The sequence below is a fragment of the Thunnus thynnus genome, chromosome 15 (assembly GCF_963924715.1).
Source record: "Thunnus thynnus chromosome 15, fThuThy2.1, whole genome shotgun sequence".
NCBI classification, from domain to species: domain Eukaryota; kingdom Metazoa; phylum Chordata; class Actinopteri; order Scombriformes; family Scombridae; genus Thunnus; species Thunnus thynnus.
In genome coordinates this window covers 4,869,927-4,884,940 of record NC_089531.1, presented here as the reverse complement: position 1 = coordinate 4,884,940, position 15,014 = coordinate 4,869,927, and the positions used below count along the sequence as shown (strand labels likewise).

Here is a 15,014-nt window from a genome sequence, read left to right as displayed (position 1 = left end):
AAGAAAAATAGAAAGAACTCAATTTGTACACCTCCAATTATTAAATAATTGCAAGCAGTGCACAGCAGATAAGCAGAACCTGTCTACAAGAAAATAATTATAAAATAAGAAAATAATTCAACATATTTGAAGAATCAGGTTTATAATAATAAATTAATAATAACTGAATATTTTCTTGGGTTTAAATGGAGCGTTTCTATCAAGGAAATTCCTATTTTTCCTATAAGTAGCACCAAATTTACACAGTTCTTTCCAGGAAACATTCCAGGAAATCAAGAGAGTTACCTGAATTCATAATTTCATTAGTTTCAGAATAATTTCCTTTATTTCTCAGCACCAGAGGGGGATCCTTAACGGATGGGGGAAGATACCAGCTTTAAACATCAGCTTAAATGAAAATTTAAAACGAGCCAACAGTGGATGTAACATTTGAGATTTTTTTAATTTGATTTGAGGGTTTTCAACAACTCACTTTTAGGCAAAGAAAAGGATAGTAATTTAGTAATAATATTACATGTTTTAGTTTTACAGAAAAAAGAAAAAACACGTCTGGACAGGACCTAAATAATGAACTATGCGTACACGCTTTTTGTTACAAAAATTGGGCATAACTGTGGCATGAGGGAGTAGGTAAAAGGGGGTACAGGAGGGGGAAAATAATATCACATCGATACATATACTCGTCCCGCTGTTTTACAAAGATAGTCCCCAACTTGTTCCCTCCCACCCGTACAATACCAACAATGATAAAAGAAATGATACTTGGAGTAAAAAACAGCAAATAATCAATATATAATAAAATATAATACGAATTGTACAGTACACTCCGGTTATTTCTGTTGTCCTTTTCAAATCCTGAACACATTAACAGTTTGAGTCGTGTTTTTTTCTCCATTCACGCCTCTTAAAAAAATGACAAAAGTAGTGTACATTAAAAACAAGGTCACCAGCACTTCTCTGTTTTGTCCTAACTCCTTTTTTGACATTTCAGTCACTATAGCACAGCAACCAGTATTGCCTTTTTGTGACAGATAAGGCCCTTAAACTGTTGTAAGTGTTGTATTTTCATGAGGTTCTGAGACTGTTGTCTGATTTCTTTTTTTCTTTATAAGATAAATTTATCTCAAGGGCAGAATATAAAAAGAGAAAGATTCTCCACTGGGGTAACAAATGAACACAGAGCAAGAGACAAGGACTATACTGTTTTAACTGTGAATAGTGTGAAAACAATCTGAAAAAATAAACTGGTACTTTTCAAATTTATGCGCAAACACTGCTAATGAAAAGGGGAAAAAAAAAGATGATGGAAAGGAAACTTTGTGAATGCATTTCTCAGACAGATGCTACTAAAATTGTCACTTGGCCTAGAGTTCCTTCACCTTTGGGGAAGGGGAGACGGTAGGGTTGGGAACCCAAAACTTTCCAAATTAGAGATGAATCCAAAATGCCAAGAACTGGGTACCCATTCAAAAAATCTGAATTTCGGTTCTGCTTATTGGTTCCTAAACACGATGACCCTTTATTATTGCAAACAAAGGCTACATATCTGTAAGGACGTGGCTATCTGCCGCATAGGACCCGTCTACGTCATGCATCAACGCAACAGCGTGTCGATTGGTTTAGATACGAGCACGCATGGCTAACGTCACATCAGTAGTGAAAGATGGACCGCGGTCGACGCTCTAAAAGTGTGGCTTCACTTTATTAAAGAAAACAATAAGACTAAGTGCATGTGGGAAGCTAATTAGCTGTAAGTCAGGTTGCACGTCAAATTTGACCAAAAACATTTAAGGCAGCGCGGCGTTGATCTAAAAGAACGTCTAGTGTTTGATGTCATGCAGTCTCCTAGCCCGAGTGCATCATCAGCCGGCGTTAGCACCACCGATAAAGCCAAAGATACCTTGCTGTGACACACTCAGCTGCATTCACGCTAAAAACAGTTCTGTGTAAAACAATACAAAGGGGCTGTGTTTGTGTGGGCGTGTTGTTTAAAGTGCCGGTCAAGAAAATGAAATACAATCCAGTAAATGCGGTCGGAGTAACAGATTATTGCGTTTAAAAGCTTATCAGAAAAAAAAACACTGCAGTGGTTTGTAATAATCACAGACTGGATTTTTACAACTCTGGAAAGTTATGACACTGCAACCCTGTTTACAAGTGCGCACATGTGGAACGCGTCTGTGTCCGTTGACCTCTGAAAAAAAAAAGTACATATGGAACCGTGTGCGAGTCCACAGCTGGACACGGAAAGCAGAAAGCATGGACTGGCCTTTACAGTGACAGCAAACTACGTCACTGAGGGAAAACGAGACAAAGCAGAACGTTCAGTTTAAAAGATTTTGACACAATAAAAGTCAAAGTAGATGCTTAAAAGAATAAAGATATTTTGTTATCTAAACCTTTTACTTCTCTCTTTTTTTTAATATTGGAACTGAAACTGGGAATCGATAGGAACTGGAATCGATAAGCAGAATCGGAATTGATCAAATTCAAACGATACCCAACCCTAGGAGACATATGGATGGGTGGTTCTGATTACGGGCCTTTTGAAGTCCACACTAATTTATCAACCACCTCTGTTGTAATAAGTTAGGATTGTATACGGATTTATCCAGGGAGGGGTGTGGGGATATTGCAGTCGTTACAATAAACCCTCCCCATTCTTCCCCCCCCCCTTTTTTTTTGTTAAAAACTTGCTAGCTCTTGCTCGCTTCTTGGATTATTTAAAAAAAATAAACATCAAAACAATCTAGTCTAAAAAACTGTTTTTTTTTTTTTTTTACTGACTGTACTCAGTCAGAACTGTTGATCTCTCAGGCTGGACCACAACTGGGACCGTCAGCTGGACTGGTGAATGATCGCTATCTGACTGAGACGGCAATGGAGATTTAATCTTCATCAGTCCCCAGATCCCGCCCCCGCTGCTTGTGGTGATCCCCCGACAGGAGAACATGTGGCGGGCTAGGAGCCGGGAGTTCCAGAAGCGGTGTCGGCATCTGCGGCACTGGAACGCGGCTTGCTTTAGATGCTGGCCCCTGTGTTTCAAGGCTTTGTGTAATGAGCTGGTGCGTCTTCCACACACCTGGCACCGCAGGCGGGCGTGGCGGCCTGAGTTTCTCGGTGGGTGCCTTATGGCGTGGTGGACCAGCAGAAAACCCTGCTTGGCATACGTGGTGCTGGGGCAGATCGGACAAGGGAAGCGTTTGATGGGGACATCCATTGAGGTGATCCCCGTTACTTTCACGGCGCCTCCGTACCACGACTTTACTTTCGTCATACCGCCCTTCATTCTCAGCTGGGCGAGGAGCTTTTTTTTGTTAAGCTGAGCCTGCAGTCTGCCCCTCCGTTTCCTCAGGATCAGCAGCTTCCTGCGTGTGTCTTTACTCAGTGGGACGCCCACCAGCTTTCCGTCTCTCATGATGCTATGGATCACTATTCGCCTTTTTTTTTTCCTGTGCTTTCTTGTCTGTCCATGCCGCTTTTGGAAGTTTTTTGAGCGGTAGTGAAAAGGGTGCTGCAGCTGCTGTTGTTGCTGCTGCTGCTGCTGCTGCTGCTGTGGCGGTTGTTGTTGTTGTTGTTGTTGTTGCTGCTGTTGTTGTGGTTGCTGTTGTGGTTGTTGTTGTTGCTGCTGCTGCTGCTGCCCGGATGCCCCTTGCTGCATGTGAGACGACCCGGCGTAGTTGGAACTTGACGGAGAGTCGTAGAAGAGGGGCGAGTATCCAGAGGGTTGGGAATGGTTGACCCGTTGGCCGTTGCGATCGATTCCATGCTGAGACAGCTTGTGCCGCACTAAGCTGTTGGAGTAGGCGAAGGCTTTACCGCATACTTCACAACGAAAGGACTTCTCCAGCCCTACCCCGCCACCGTGGACAGTCTGTTGATGCGCCGTCAGGTGGAAATAGTGGCGGAATGATTTCCAGCACACTGTACACGTATAAAGCCTCTGGGAGGGGGTTCCGGACGTAGGCGACTTTTCTCCTTGGGAGCAGGATGAGAAGTAGTCAGAGTTTCCAGAGTTGGTGACTTGACTGATGGCGGCGGCAGCGGCGGCGGCTGCGGCTGCGGCACCTTTTATTCTTCTCCCCTGGCTGTCGATCTCCCCTTTTCTGTGCAACTTCCCGTGTCTCACCAGGCTCTGTGCGTAGGCGAACATCTTCCCGCACAGGTTGCATTTGTAGTTCTTTTGACCGGAGTGCACGGTCAGATGCTTGGTGAGGTGGAAAGGCTCACGGAACATTTTGCCACATACGTCGCAGGCGTGAGGCTTCTCCCCTGTGTGGACACGGTTGTGGCGCCGCAGGGTTTCAGCCCTTCTGAAGCGTTTGCCGCATATTTGACAACCGTAAGGCCTTTCTGAACCGTCCCCTTGAAGCGCAGGGCTCCGCCTTCTCCTGACGATGGTGCCTGGGTCCCTTTTCTCCCTGGGCTTCCTCGGCCTCCTGGGCTTCGTGTGGGGCTGGCTGGGGTGGGTCAAAGGCATGGTGGAACCGTTGAGGCTAGAGGTGGTCGACGGTCCACCCATGTTACCAAACCCCAACCCCCCCAGCAGGCCTCCGATAATATCCCTCCTCTCTCCGTCCCTGTTCTCTGTGTTTATATCACAAGAGGCCGCGGCTGCAGCGGCGATGGCTGACATCGCGCTGCTTGTGACCTCATCCTCTGAATCATCCAATAGGGAGGAGAGAGGGAGGTGTGGCTGTTGTGGCTGGTGGTGGTGCTGTTGTTGTTGCTGCTGCTGCTGCTGCTGCTGCTGACTCTGTGGATGGGGATGAAGAGTTGGGGCTAAAGGGGCTTTACGGAGAGTTTGGCTGGTCATTTCACTGGCTAGCGTACCCTCTGAAGAGTACAGAGATGAAGATTGTGTTCGTCTATAGTCGTCGACTCCGCTGTTGTAGGACGACTGGTTCTGGTAGCGATTTCTGGAGTAATCTGTGGCATACTTGTCGTTAGCCATCCCCGTCCCGTCGTTCGAAATTCCTACCCTGTCTCCGCCGCTTCCCATTTTACTACTGCTCGGGTTGGACGATCCGCTCCCTCCGGTGCTGGTTCGGTTTTTTGAACTCCGGGGAGGTTTACCGCAGGCACCTGAAGCAGCGTGGTTGAGAAGGGAGGTGCTCTCACGGAAACAACGTCCGCAAGCTGGACAACGGAAAGGCTTCTCGTCGTGGATCTTCTCGTGTCTCGTGAGTGACTCGCGACGGTTGAAGGACTTTTGGCAGATGTTGCAGACAAAAGGCCGGTTTTCTGAGTGGGTGACGCTGTGCTGGATGAGATGACCCCTCTTTTTAAATCTCTTCCCACATTCGCCGCAGCAGAATATCCTCTCTGGGCTGGGGGAGTTACAGTCTGATTTCCTGCTTTGGCTGTTTGGTGTCAAGCCGTGGCTGCGGAGATGCCGTCGAAGGCTGGAGAGGTGGGTGAAGGTTTTACCGCACTCCCCGCAGTGGTAAAGGGGTTCTGGTTCGGGCTGGCCAGATGAACTGTTACTGTGGCTGTCTTGGGATTTGGACAACTGTTGGTTACCGTTCGCTACGAGCACGGAGGTGGAGTTAGAGGAAGGAGGGGCAGACGAAGAAGAGGAGACAGTGGAGGATGACTGCTGTTGCTGTGAGGATGATGAGAGGAGAGAGGAATGCTGTGGCTCGCTTCCGATGCCACTTATCCCCACACCCCCAGATCCTCCTCCCACAAGGCCAGATGAGGAGCTCTGACTGTGCCCACTTGAGCTGCTGTTATGGCAGTTACTAACGCTGCTGCTGCTATGGCTGTGGCTGCTTTGACTGTGGCTACTAGTGTCTGTTTTCCTCTGGGGCAGGTAGCCAGCCATTGCTTTCTTTCTCCTGCTTCCTCCACTCGAAGTTGACGTAGACGAACTGTCTCCTGACTTTGCATCGTCTTTAGCGAGGGAAAGGTGGAGGGGCAGAGGGAGGGGGAGGCCGGCCTCTTGCTGCATTAATGACGCTATCTGGTTGGAGGAAAGGACTGGAATGCCTTGAAAATCAAAGCCACCCAGTGGGGCGGGCTGGGGGGCCGGGTGGAGGGGGTGCGGGTGATGAGTGTGGCTGTGTGGATGAGATAAGGCATGAGGGGTCAACTGCTGTTGTTGCTGCTGAGGCTGTGGAGTTGTGTGGCTGTGGGAAGAGTGGAGGGCAGGAGGAGGGGCCAGGGCCGAGTTTGAGTCAGTGGCCCCTTGGCCGAGGCCCAGGCCCAAGTGGTTGTGAGTGCCCTGCTGGACGAGGAACTGCTCCAGGCTGCTGTTGGTGGGGACTCCGGACAGGAAGTACTGGTTGGCGGCAAGCATGCAGCTGAACTGCTGATGAAGGCTGCGGGGATCTGACTGGCCCACTAAGGGCACTGCAGTGCTGCTGGAGGGGTTGTTGGAGGCTGAGGTGGAGGTGGAGGGAGAGGGGGAAGAAGAGGAGGGACCAGAGGTGGGCTGGGGGACAGAGAGACCTGGATGCAGCGGGGGAGGCGGGGGAGCAGGTGTGACGACACCCCCGATGACCCCCGCGCTTCCTCCGCTGCTGCTCCCACCAAAGTCAAAACGTCCCATCCCTGAGTGGAGCTGCTCCTGAGCCAGCGCAGCTTCAGCCGGGTGAAAAGGCCGCAGAAACTGGGGGTATCCTGACGAGGAGCTCCCGCTCCCGCTGCTGCTACTGCTGCTCATCTTACTGGACTTCCTGGAGCTGTGAGACGAAGAGGACGACTGACTTTGGTGGGAGATGGATGGAGGAGGGGCGCTCATTTTGGCGAATAACGACGAGGAGTCTGCGAAGGCATTACTCCGAGAGCTCTGGAGGGATCCGAGGCCGAGTCCAGATAGAAGGCTTCCGGAGCTGTCAGCGCTGGGCTGATGCTGCTGCTGGAGCTGCTGCTGATGCTGCAGCTGGACCTGCTGTTGGTGGCTCAGTTGTCGTTCTAATCCCAGGCCTTTGAACTGATGGGCTTGGTGTCCACTTAGCATCTCTAAAATGTCCATGGGGTACTTGCTGAACTGGAACATCTTCAAATACTTCTATAGCAAAGTGTAACGGGGTTGAAACGACCCCGTTACACTCAGTCTATAGTCGCTGGAAACAGCCGTAACCCTTATCAAAACGACAAGGTCTGATTTTCAGAAGTAATCCCGCTGCAGTGTCTACCCCGACACTTCCAACCAGCCACTATAATCCACCAGAAGCTGGTGCTTGGTTTTCTCACATAAATGAATCACTAATACTTTTACTCTCCATTCAGGAGTTAAGCCTTCAAGTGCTTCTGTGGGATGTTATAAAAACGGGTCATAAATAGGCAATATACTAAATTATACTAAAAAACTGAGTCTGTAGTGTTTCTTCAGAGTGTTCCATAACCGTATGCTGATTCTTTTTTCAAAAAAAAAAAAAAAAAAAAAAAAAAAAAAAAAAAAAATCAGGTCAGCAGTCCCATTTAGTGAAGTGAGTCTGTTATTTCAGCGGAGGATGAACCATTGCTGCCCTTCTGTCCCTTCATGGAGTTCTTACGGGAGCCTGAGGACAGAGAAACAGAGAAAAAGACATAATATCAGTAAGCGATTTGGCGACTTGATGCACATCAGATAAACAAGTTTTGGCACAGCAAGTTGCTTTTTTTTTTTTTTTGCTCTTAATGCCTGAAAGCCCGGATGCTGAATGTCTCACAAGGAACTTCCCCCAAATAAACTATTAAAACACAAGCAACATTATTTAGCAGAACTTCATGTGGCTTTGATAGATTTAATTTATGAAGTTTGTGTTATTTTGAGCCACAATACTCTTATGGCGGTTCATTTATCGAGCTGATGCTCTCACTGATATAAGATGTTCACTTCCTGTTGAGACTGTCAGGTGCAGTTTTTAGTGATGTTGTCCTGTTTACTGAAAATTTGAAGGGTTCTACTCTAAAGGAGTTCATGTATTTCCTTTTAGAAACACATTTTCTCAAATGAAATAAACAGTAACCGTGGCCACCACATGTAAGATTTTTGGCTGAGAACACAAGCATGTCCACCGTGTCCGATTCAAGTTAAGCGCAAACTGGGTCATTGCTTTTTTCCTCCTCGTAACGAATATCCACTCAAGAGGCCTGAGCAGCTGTTGCACAATTATTTCTATACAAACTGTGGAGATCTTGGATAGCGCTCTGCATTTGATTTGTTTGTTCAACCTGGTAAAATGTTATTCTTCAGCTCACTTTCTAATATTAGACAGCTTGAACCCGATGAACCTCATACCCAGCAGCTGCCAGAACTGAGCTTGTGCGAGGAGTTTTCCTTCTTCCTCTTTTTATTTCCTAACGGGTAAACCAGAATGTGTTTTTATTTTAGATATTTTAATGTGTCACCGTCTTAGTGTATGTGCATGGTTTTATTAGTGTTTTCTTAAAAAAATTAATTTCTAGGCACAAAGGAGACAAGAACCAGGACTGAGAAACTAAATATCAAGAGAAATAAACATTTCTGTCACTTGTGAGACAAAAATCACGTTAGATCAACTGGTGCCAAATTTCGGTACCTTATCAGACTGAGAATGAGCGCCAAAATAAGTTTTAAAAAACACACATTTACTGACTGAAGGGGCTCCAACAGTGACAGAAGCACAGACCCCCAGATACAAAGAGACGTGACGGATCCAATTTACCAGCCTGCACGGCGGCTAGCAGCTAGTTAGCATGGCTAGCATCGTTAGCATAGTCGTGCCGTGCTGTGTGTAGCTCACAGACTGTATAACAGCACGGTGCTGGGCAGGTGACAGGTGTTAACAGTGTTTGTGTGCTCTGAAAAAACTTCACGGCGCAGATATAACGTTAGACAGTTGACAGACTGTTAGCCTAGCATGCTAATCCTACGGTCTATCTGTAATAAGAACGTAGGTGTTATTAGGTCTTCACCCAGTTAGTGTGCTGAATGATTTAGACTGATATGCTGCCAATCAGTGTGGTAGTTCGGTACCTCGAGCCTGAGTACGTTATACCATCGAGCGCTACTGTGACTTAACGCATTGAAAACACTTTGAGGTGAAGAAGGATGAGCTAAAGTCGAGCTAACCGGGGCAGACAAGCTAGCTCTGACCACCGACCGCTGGACAGCTCTCACAAACCAAAGCTACATCATCAACCAGTTAGTTACCAGTTAAAGGGGGTCAGCCTAACCAAAAGCAAAATTAACCGAAACTGACATCTCTAATTATTATACTGGCTTTCTTTTTTAGTGTGAAAATGTGTCCACACACACACACACACACACACACACACACACACACACACACACACTGGTGAGTGCGGCAAATAAGAGCCTACAGAGAGAAAAGAAAAGAGAGCGGTGACTCTAAATGCCACAAGACTCCTGGCCGGCTCCAGCTGGATAACATGGCTGCCTGTTGCCTCCAAAAAAACACACAAACAAACACACACACATACACACACACACACACACACACACACAGCTAAATGCCAGATAAAAAAAATAAAAAAAACAGGAGTCTGGTGGACAGTGTCCTTGTGTGTGCGACAGGAAAACAAGACACTGTTGTTAATCAACATTCAAGATCAGAAAATCCCTCGTGTAATCAAAGATCCAAAAATACACACGATTATCTGATCATTACGTTTTCTGAGATCCAAAGATTTTACAACCGATTTATTCACACAAACACGTACAGACACCCTGAAGGTCTTCACCTCTGTATCAAATCCTGTATTTATAAATCAAAGCAAGCATTGATTAATGATTACTCTTACTTTAGAGTAATGTATTGATTTGTTTTGTTGTCTATATAATGTTACTTAATAGTGAAAATGCCCTTAACAATTCACGAGAGTCCGTTTAACAGATTGACACGAACCAAAGCACACCTTCACATTCAAGACGCCGGTGCCAGACACCGTTTTGCATTTTTTTACTCGACACATGACCTTTAAAATCAATAAACAACTGAATTACTCGATTATAAAAACATCGCTGGCGCTCGTTTTACTGTCAATCGACCGATCGGCTAATTAATCTTCACATTTTTACAGCACTGAAACCAACCAGTGCTGACGACTAACTCATTGACACCTCCGCACGTAAACACATCTTTAATCCTTCATCCTCTGACAGCAGGAGGGTTTTAACTTTTCCAGTAACAGGCACCACATCAACTGGCAAGAGGTTGAATTTTGAATAATTAACGCTGGTTGTCTTTTCCAACAAAACACTGTCTCTTAAGTTTGAACACAGCTGCAAAGATAAAACATGACATTTGGCAAAAAAAACCACCTTGACCTTAATCTGATTACAAAAAACACCCTCTTCATTATAACAAATCTTTTATTCTCACGTTAGTCATCAGTCTGCGGCTTCTTCTCACTAACCGACGCATTAGCATAAAGCCCTGAAACAGAAAACTTCAGCGTTCAGTGTGTCACCTCTGAGAAAAAGGTTATTGTGCTATCTTATTCTGTGTTACACGTCTTAATTTCGGGCTGTTAATCCTGACCTTCCAGCGGCACCAACGACTCTCTCTCTCTCCCCCCCTGAGACAGAAACCAGAGCGGCTAAACATCCTTATACACACACACACACACACACACACACACACACACACACAGTCACATCTGTGTACGGTCTGACGCTGGGCAGAGCTCGGATGAACCTGCGTCTAACAAATCTTAAAACAATAAAAGAATCACAAATACCGACGACTTCTTTCTGAGCGATATAAGCAACAGATCCTCTTTTGTGTGTGTGTGTGTGTGTGTGTGTGTTATTTCTGTGCTTAAAGGTCAGAGACTTGAAAGCTATAAAGAGACAAATATGTTGATAAGACGTACAAGTTCGGCCACAGACCACTTCAGAAACTGGCAAAGATAAACATTTGTCTACTAAAGCTTTTTTTCCCAACAACCACACTCTCAAACCTGAAACCACAAATTTACACAGAAGTCGATCTGTTGAACGACCTGTCGGCACAACAGTCCAATTCATCTGAATTCTGCTCAGTTTGTTTAACCGGGGACAGCCTGAAATAAACGCCACCCGGCTGAGTTAGAGATCTGTTGAAACCCGACCGTATTAGAAGAAACATTATTAGCCGACCGGGTCTATAATGAGCTGAACTGATTCGACACATTCACAACCTGCACTGCAGCACAAAACAAATAGATGCAAACATAATATTAACGGCCTGAAGACAAGATCCACAGTTTCTGTCAGGCTGTGAAACCTGGTGCTCTAAACGGATAATGATACCGTTTTTCTTCGAACCATTTAACAGAGATATAAATGACACCTGTTACATCAGAGGAACGGAGGTTACTAGATGGTAAAATAGAAAAAAAAAAAACCCACCACAACCCTGAACCCGAAGCAGCAGGACTGAGAACCACTTGGAAACAGGGGCAGCGAAGCAGAGATTGAACTTGAGGCCTGAAGGCGCTGGAGACGAACTAGTTCTCGAGATGTGACGTCTGAAGGTTAAAGTGTTTATAGTCGTTCCGAACGGCCGGCCGCGCTCGAAGGACGAATGAATGAATGAATGAAACGGCGGCCGTGACGGAGAGGAGAGAGAAACGATGACAGACTAGTCTTTCCTTGAAGCCTTCAGTAGTGTTTGTACCCACGAAAAGTGACATAAAAAGTTGAAGAAGAGGGAGCCGTGCACCTCTACAACAGCTACTACGACCCACACTTTGCACCAGCAGCTTCAATGAAAAAATAAAAAACCTGAAGTTCCTTTATTGAGTTTTGTTTTGAATATTCTTATAGCGTTTCTCAACCTTTTCTAGCCTTTGACCTCGTTCTCATGTCACAGAACTCAACAAAACAATCAAGAGCCGTCAACTTCTCATGTGAAACTGAGTGAGACACAGATGTTTTCTAGTTTCAAGCCACACTAATATGTATATTTCTAATCAGTTAAATGTATTATTTATTTCAGATAAGTTAAATACCTATCACTAATGTGACTCTCCTGAAACTCTGACTGAATTTCAGAGTTTTAAGAAACTCTACAGTATCTAGGGCTGAGTATCGGTATTACCGAAACGACCCAGTACAAAGCAGTATCGAAACTTCTCCAGTCAAATGATACCTGCATTCGATCATTTTTGTACCCAGACCCAGAAAAAAATGACTCTTGTACAGTTTTGATCGCAGCCGATCACCGCAAGCGTTCTTCGATTTAAAGCAACATGTGATTTGCTGCAGCTACATGACAGTTTTGTACAGTTTTTTAATAAATATTTCAATAATTCAAACACTTTCAAGATGTATAAAAATCATGTGTATGAGGAGGAGTGGTGGCATTTAACGCAACTGACTCCTTCCGTTCACATGGTGGGTATAGAATGAAGTACTCTACTGGTTTCAGTATCACTCTAAGGGTACTGGTATAAGTACTGGTTTCACAATCTTTTAAAAATGGTGCCCAGCAGTATCGGTGGGTATAACCGACATAACGGATTTGCATTTTCAGAATGAATGACTAAACTTGGATTAGTCAGACCTGCAGATTCAGCATTCAGAGTTTTTTTTTTTGCATGCAGTGACAACTCAAATATGTGCAGAGTTCAAAAAAAAAAAAAAAAAAAAATCACATGTGCTACAGTGACATCTCCTTTATGCCACAATAAAAACACTTTTATGAGCAAACACTGAGTGACAAACTGAAGCTGATCTGACCCCAAAACAGTGAAGTTAGTTTGACAATGTGCAGGAGTGTGACTGCATGTTGTTGTTTTTGTTTTTTTTTGCATCTTACCGGCTGATCCACAGGTCTGAAGCTCCCCGCTGGACCCGCAGCTGAGACAGAGGGAAGGGAAGGGAAGGAGGGGAGGAAGAGGAGGAGAAGGAGGAGGAGGGGGACACCACAGTCCAGCTTCTTTCTCCGCTGACAACCGGTGACTTCGGCTCGCCAATCTGAAACAGATGTACCGGTGACCGGAGCAGGTTAGACGGATGCAAAATACCGTTACCACTCACTCACCGGAGTCTGCTAGCATCCATCCCTCATCCAGCTAGCTCCCCCCTAAACTGCCAAAATGTTGTTTGAACGTCTTGAGGTCAAGTTCTTGTGCCACATTACAAACACTCACAGGTGCCGTGTGTTTTAAATTAAACTAAAATGTGTCTCGTAAATCGTGATAAAGAGAGATAATAATAGCTACACCTACATAAAGGAGGCATCCCGGGTGCATTGCTAGCAGCTTAGCCGACCCGTTAGCTCCGCTTTAGCTTGTTGCTAGCATACGAGCTAACATACTCCTCCTGGAAAAGCAGCTTTTGTTTTTGATTTTTTTTTTTTTTTTTTTACCTTGTAGCATGCGATGTCTGGGCGCGAAAAAAGCTCAGAAATATGGGAGTAAAAGTGTAAAAGCATCGAGCGGGGAATGCGCCGTTGTGAGAGCCGTTTCCCTGCTGCCAGTCAGCGGGGCCTTTTTCTTCATCCTTGGAAAAACACCGTGAAAGGCCCGGCTCTCCATCGGCCCGGGAGGGCTGCTTTTCTCTCGCTAACAAAAACTATTTCCGCTGGTCCGATGTGTCCATTATCTGAAGCCGCCGTCCCGCTGCTCCGCCGACTCACTGCTCGTCTTCAACCAAACGGCGCCTTTGTTTTGTTTCCTTCGTGTTTCTCCTTCTTTTCTCCCTCGGCTGGCTGTTTTCCGCCCCGTGTCAGTGTGATGTGTCCCCCTCTATAGACGACGGCTCCTCCGCTGCTGCTGCTTCTGCTGCTGGCGTTAAAATGGTAGTTTCCTGTCTGCATAATGGTTCCGGGTGGAGCCGGGCACAGGTTGGGCTGTCCGGTCGCGACCACACCGCCGCCGCTCCGCTCACATCCACCTCTGCCCCTCCGTTTGCAAAATATGGATCCTATCCAGCATGATGCTCATGAATAAATAAACCGCGTGTTTGTGTGCGTGCGTGCATATACGTGCGCGTGCATGCATGTTTGCACTCCATTAAAAAAGATATCACTGTATGTCATTAAGCCCCCCTATGTGTGTGTGTGAGTGTGTGTGTTTTCACACTAAGTGTGTGAAATGTTAATTAGTCAATTAAAGATATCATTACAGCATGCTGCAACATTACAGCTTGTGTGTGTGTGTGTGTGTGTGTGTGTGTGTGTGTGTGTGTGTGATGCATGTGCTGCTGGTGCCTCATTTGCATTCAATTAAAGTTACATTACTGTACAATATTTCTGCCTGTCGCCATCGTGTGTGTGTGTGTGTGTGTGTTTTAATGTGTTGAGTTTAATATGCATCTCTCTGTTTACTGTGTGTGTGTGTGTGTGTGTGTGTGTGTGTACTGAGTAATAAACCTGTTAGACTTTTCTATTCCCAGTTGTTGTGAATGTTAAACACTGGATCATATTTTGTCTAACAAGGTCTGTATAATAAAGTCTTATCTAGTGGTGGATAAACACTATTAAAGGGTCAGTTCACCCAAAATAAGGCTTCAAACTAGTAATAAACAGCATTTTTGGGTTGTGGATGCTGGTCGGGATAAAACAAGACATTTTAGGTGGTTGCATCTTGAGTTTGGGATACTGTGATCAACATTTTTTACCATTTTCTGATATTTTATGGACCAAACGGAAAACAAAGGACAGACAACGGAAATAATCGTTAGTTGCAGCCCTGTTACATTATTCATTCTGAAAGTTTTGCATCAGGCGTAAATACAAAAATAAATCAATCAGTCAATCAATAATTCTCCTGTCATTGCTTCCTATATCACTCCTGCTCTCTGCTTATCACAAGTCCAGATTGAACTTCTCCACGAGGGTCAGAAGAGGTGAACAGAAAGCTGTGAATCTGAGTCCGGTTTAACACCGCCGGCTGGTCTTTATTCCCTCCTGTAATTTGCTCATTTTCTTACTTTAATGACTGTAATGAATTCAGTAATTTGTGCTTAAGTAGGGGGAGTGGTGGGATGGAGGATGGGAGGGGGTGGGGGGGGGGGGGGGGTGTTGCTCCCCAGTGTTGAGCCTCAAATTGCTCCCTCAGGTGTGGAAACACAGGTAGGCGGAGCTGAGTTG

At 45.5% G+C, this 15,014-nt stretch overlaps 1 protein-coding gene across 2 annotated transcripts; it reads right to left on the bottom strand.

Annotated features, from left to right (window-relative positions):
- Positions 1–423: 423 nt before the first annotated feature.
- LOC137198280 (uncharacterized) lies at positions 424–14,011 on the bottom strand. 2 transcript variants are annotated; one of them, XM_067611988.1, is made up of 3 exons: positions 13,290–14,011; positions 12,738–12,895; positions 424–7,508 (listed from the first exon to the last, which is right to left on the bottom strand). In XM_067611988.1, exon 3 carries the CDS (start codon positions 7,001–7,003, stop codon positions 2,780–2,782), a length of 4,224 nt encoding a protein of 1,407 aa, XP_067468089.1. In that variant the 5' UTR covers positions 7,004–7,508; positions 12,738–12,895; positions 13,290–14,011; the 3' UTR covers positions 424–2,779. The 2 variants fall into 2 exon arrangements, with proteins under 2 accessions (XP_067468089.1, XP_067468091.1); XM_067611990.1 differs by lacking the exon at positions 13,290–14,011 and adding an exon at positions 13,150–13,283.
- Positions 14,012–15,014: the final 1,003 nt, after the last annotated feature.

Bases quoted from the DNA above. Each gene is read 5' to 3' on its own strand.
- LOC137198280 (XM_067611988.1), bottom strand. From the start codon at position 7,003: ATGTTCCAGTTCAGCAAGTACCCCATGGACATTTTAGAGATGCTAAGT.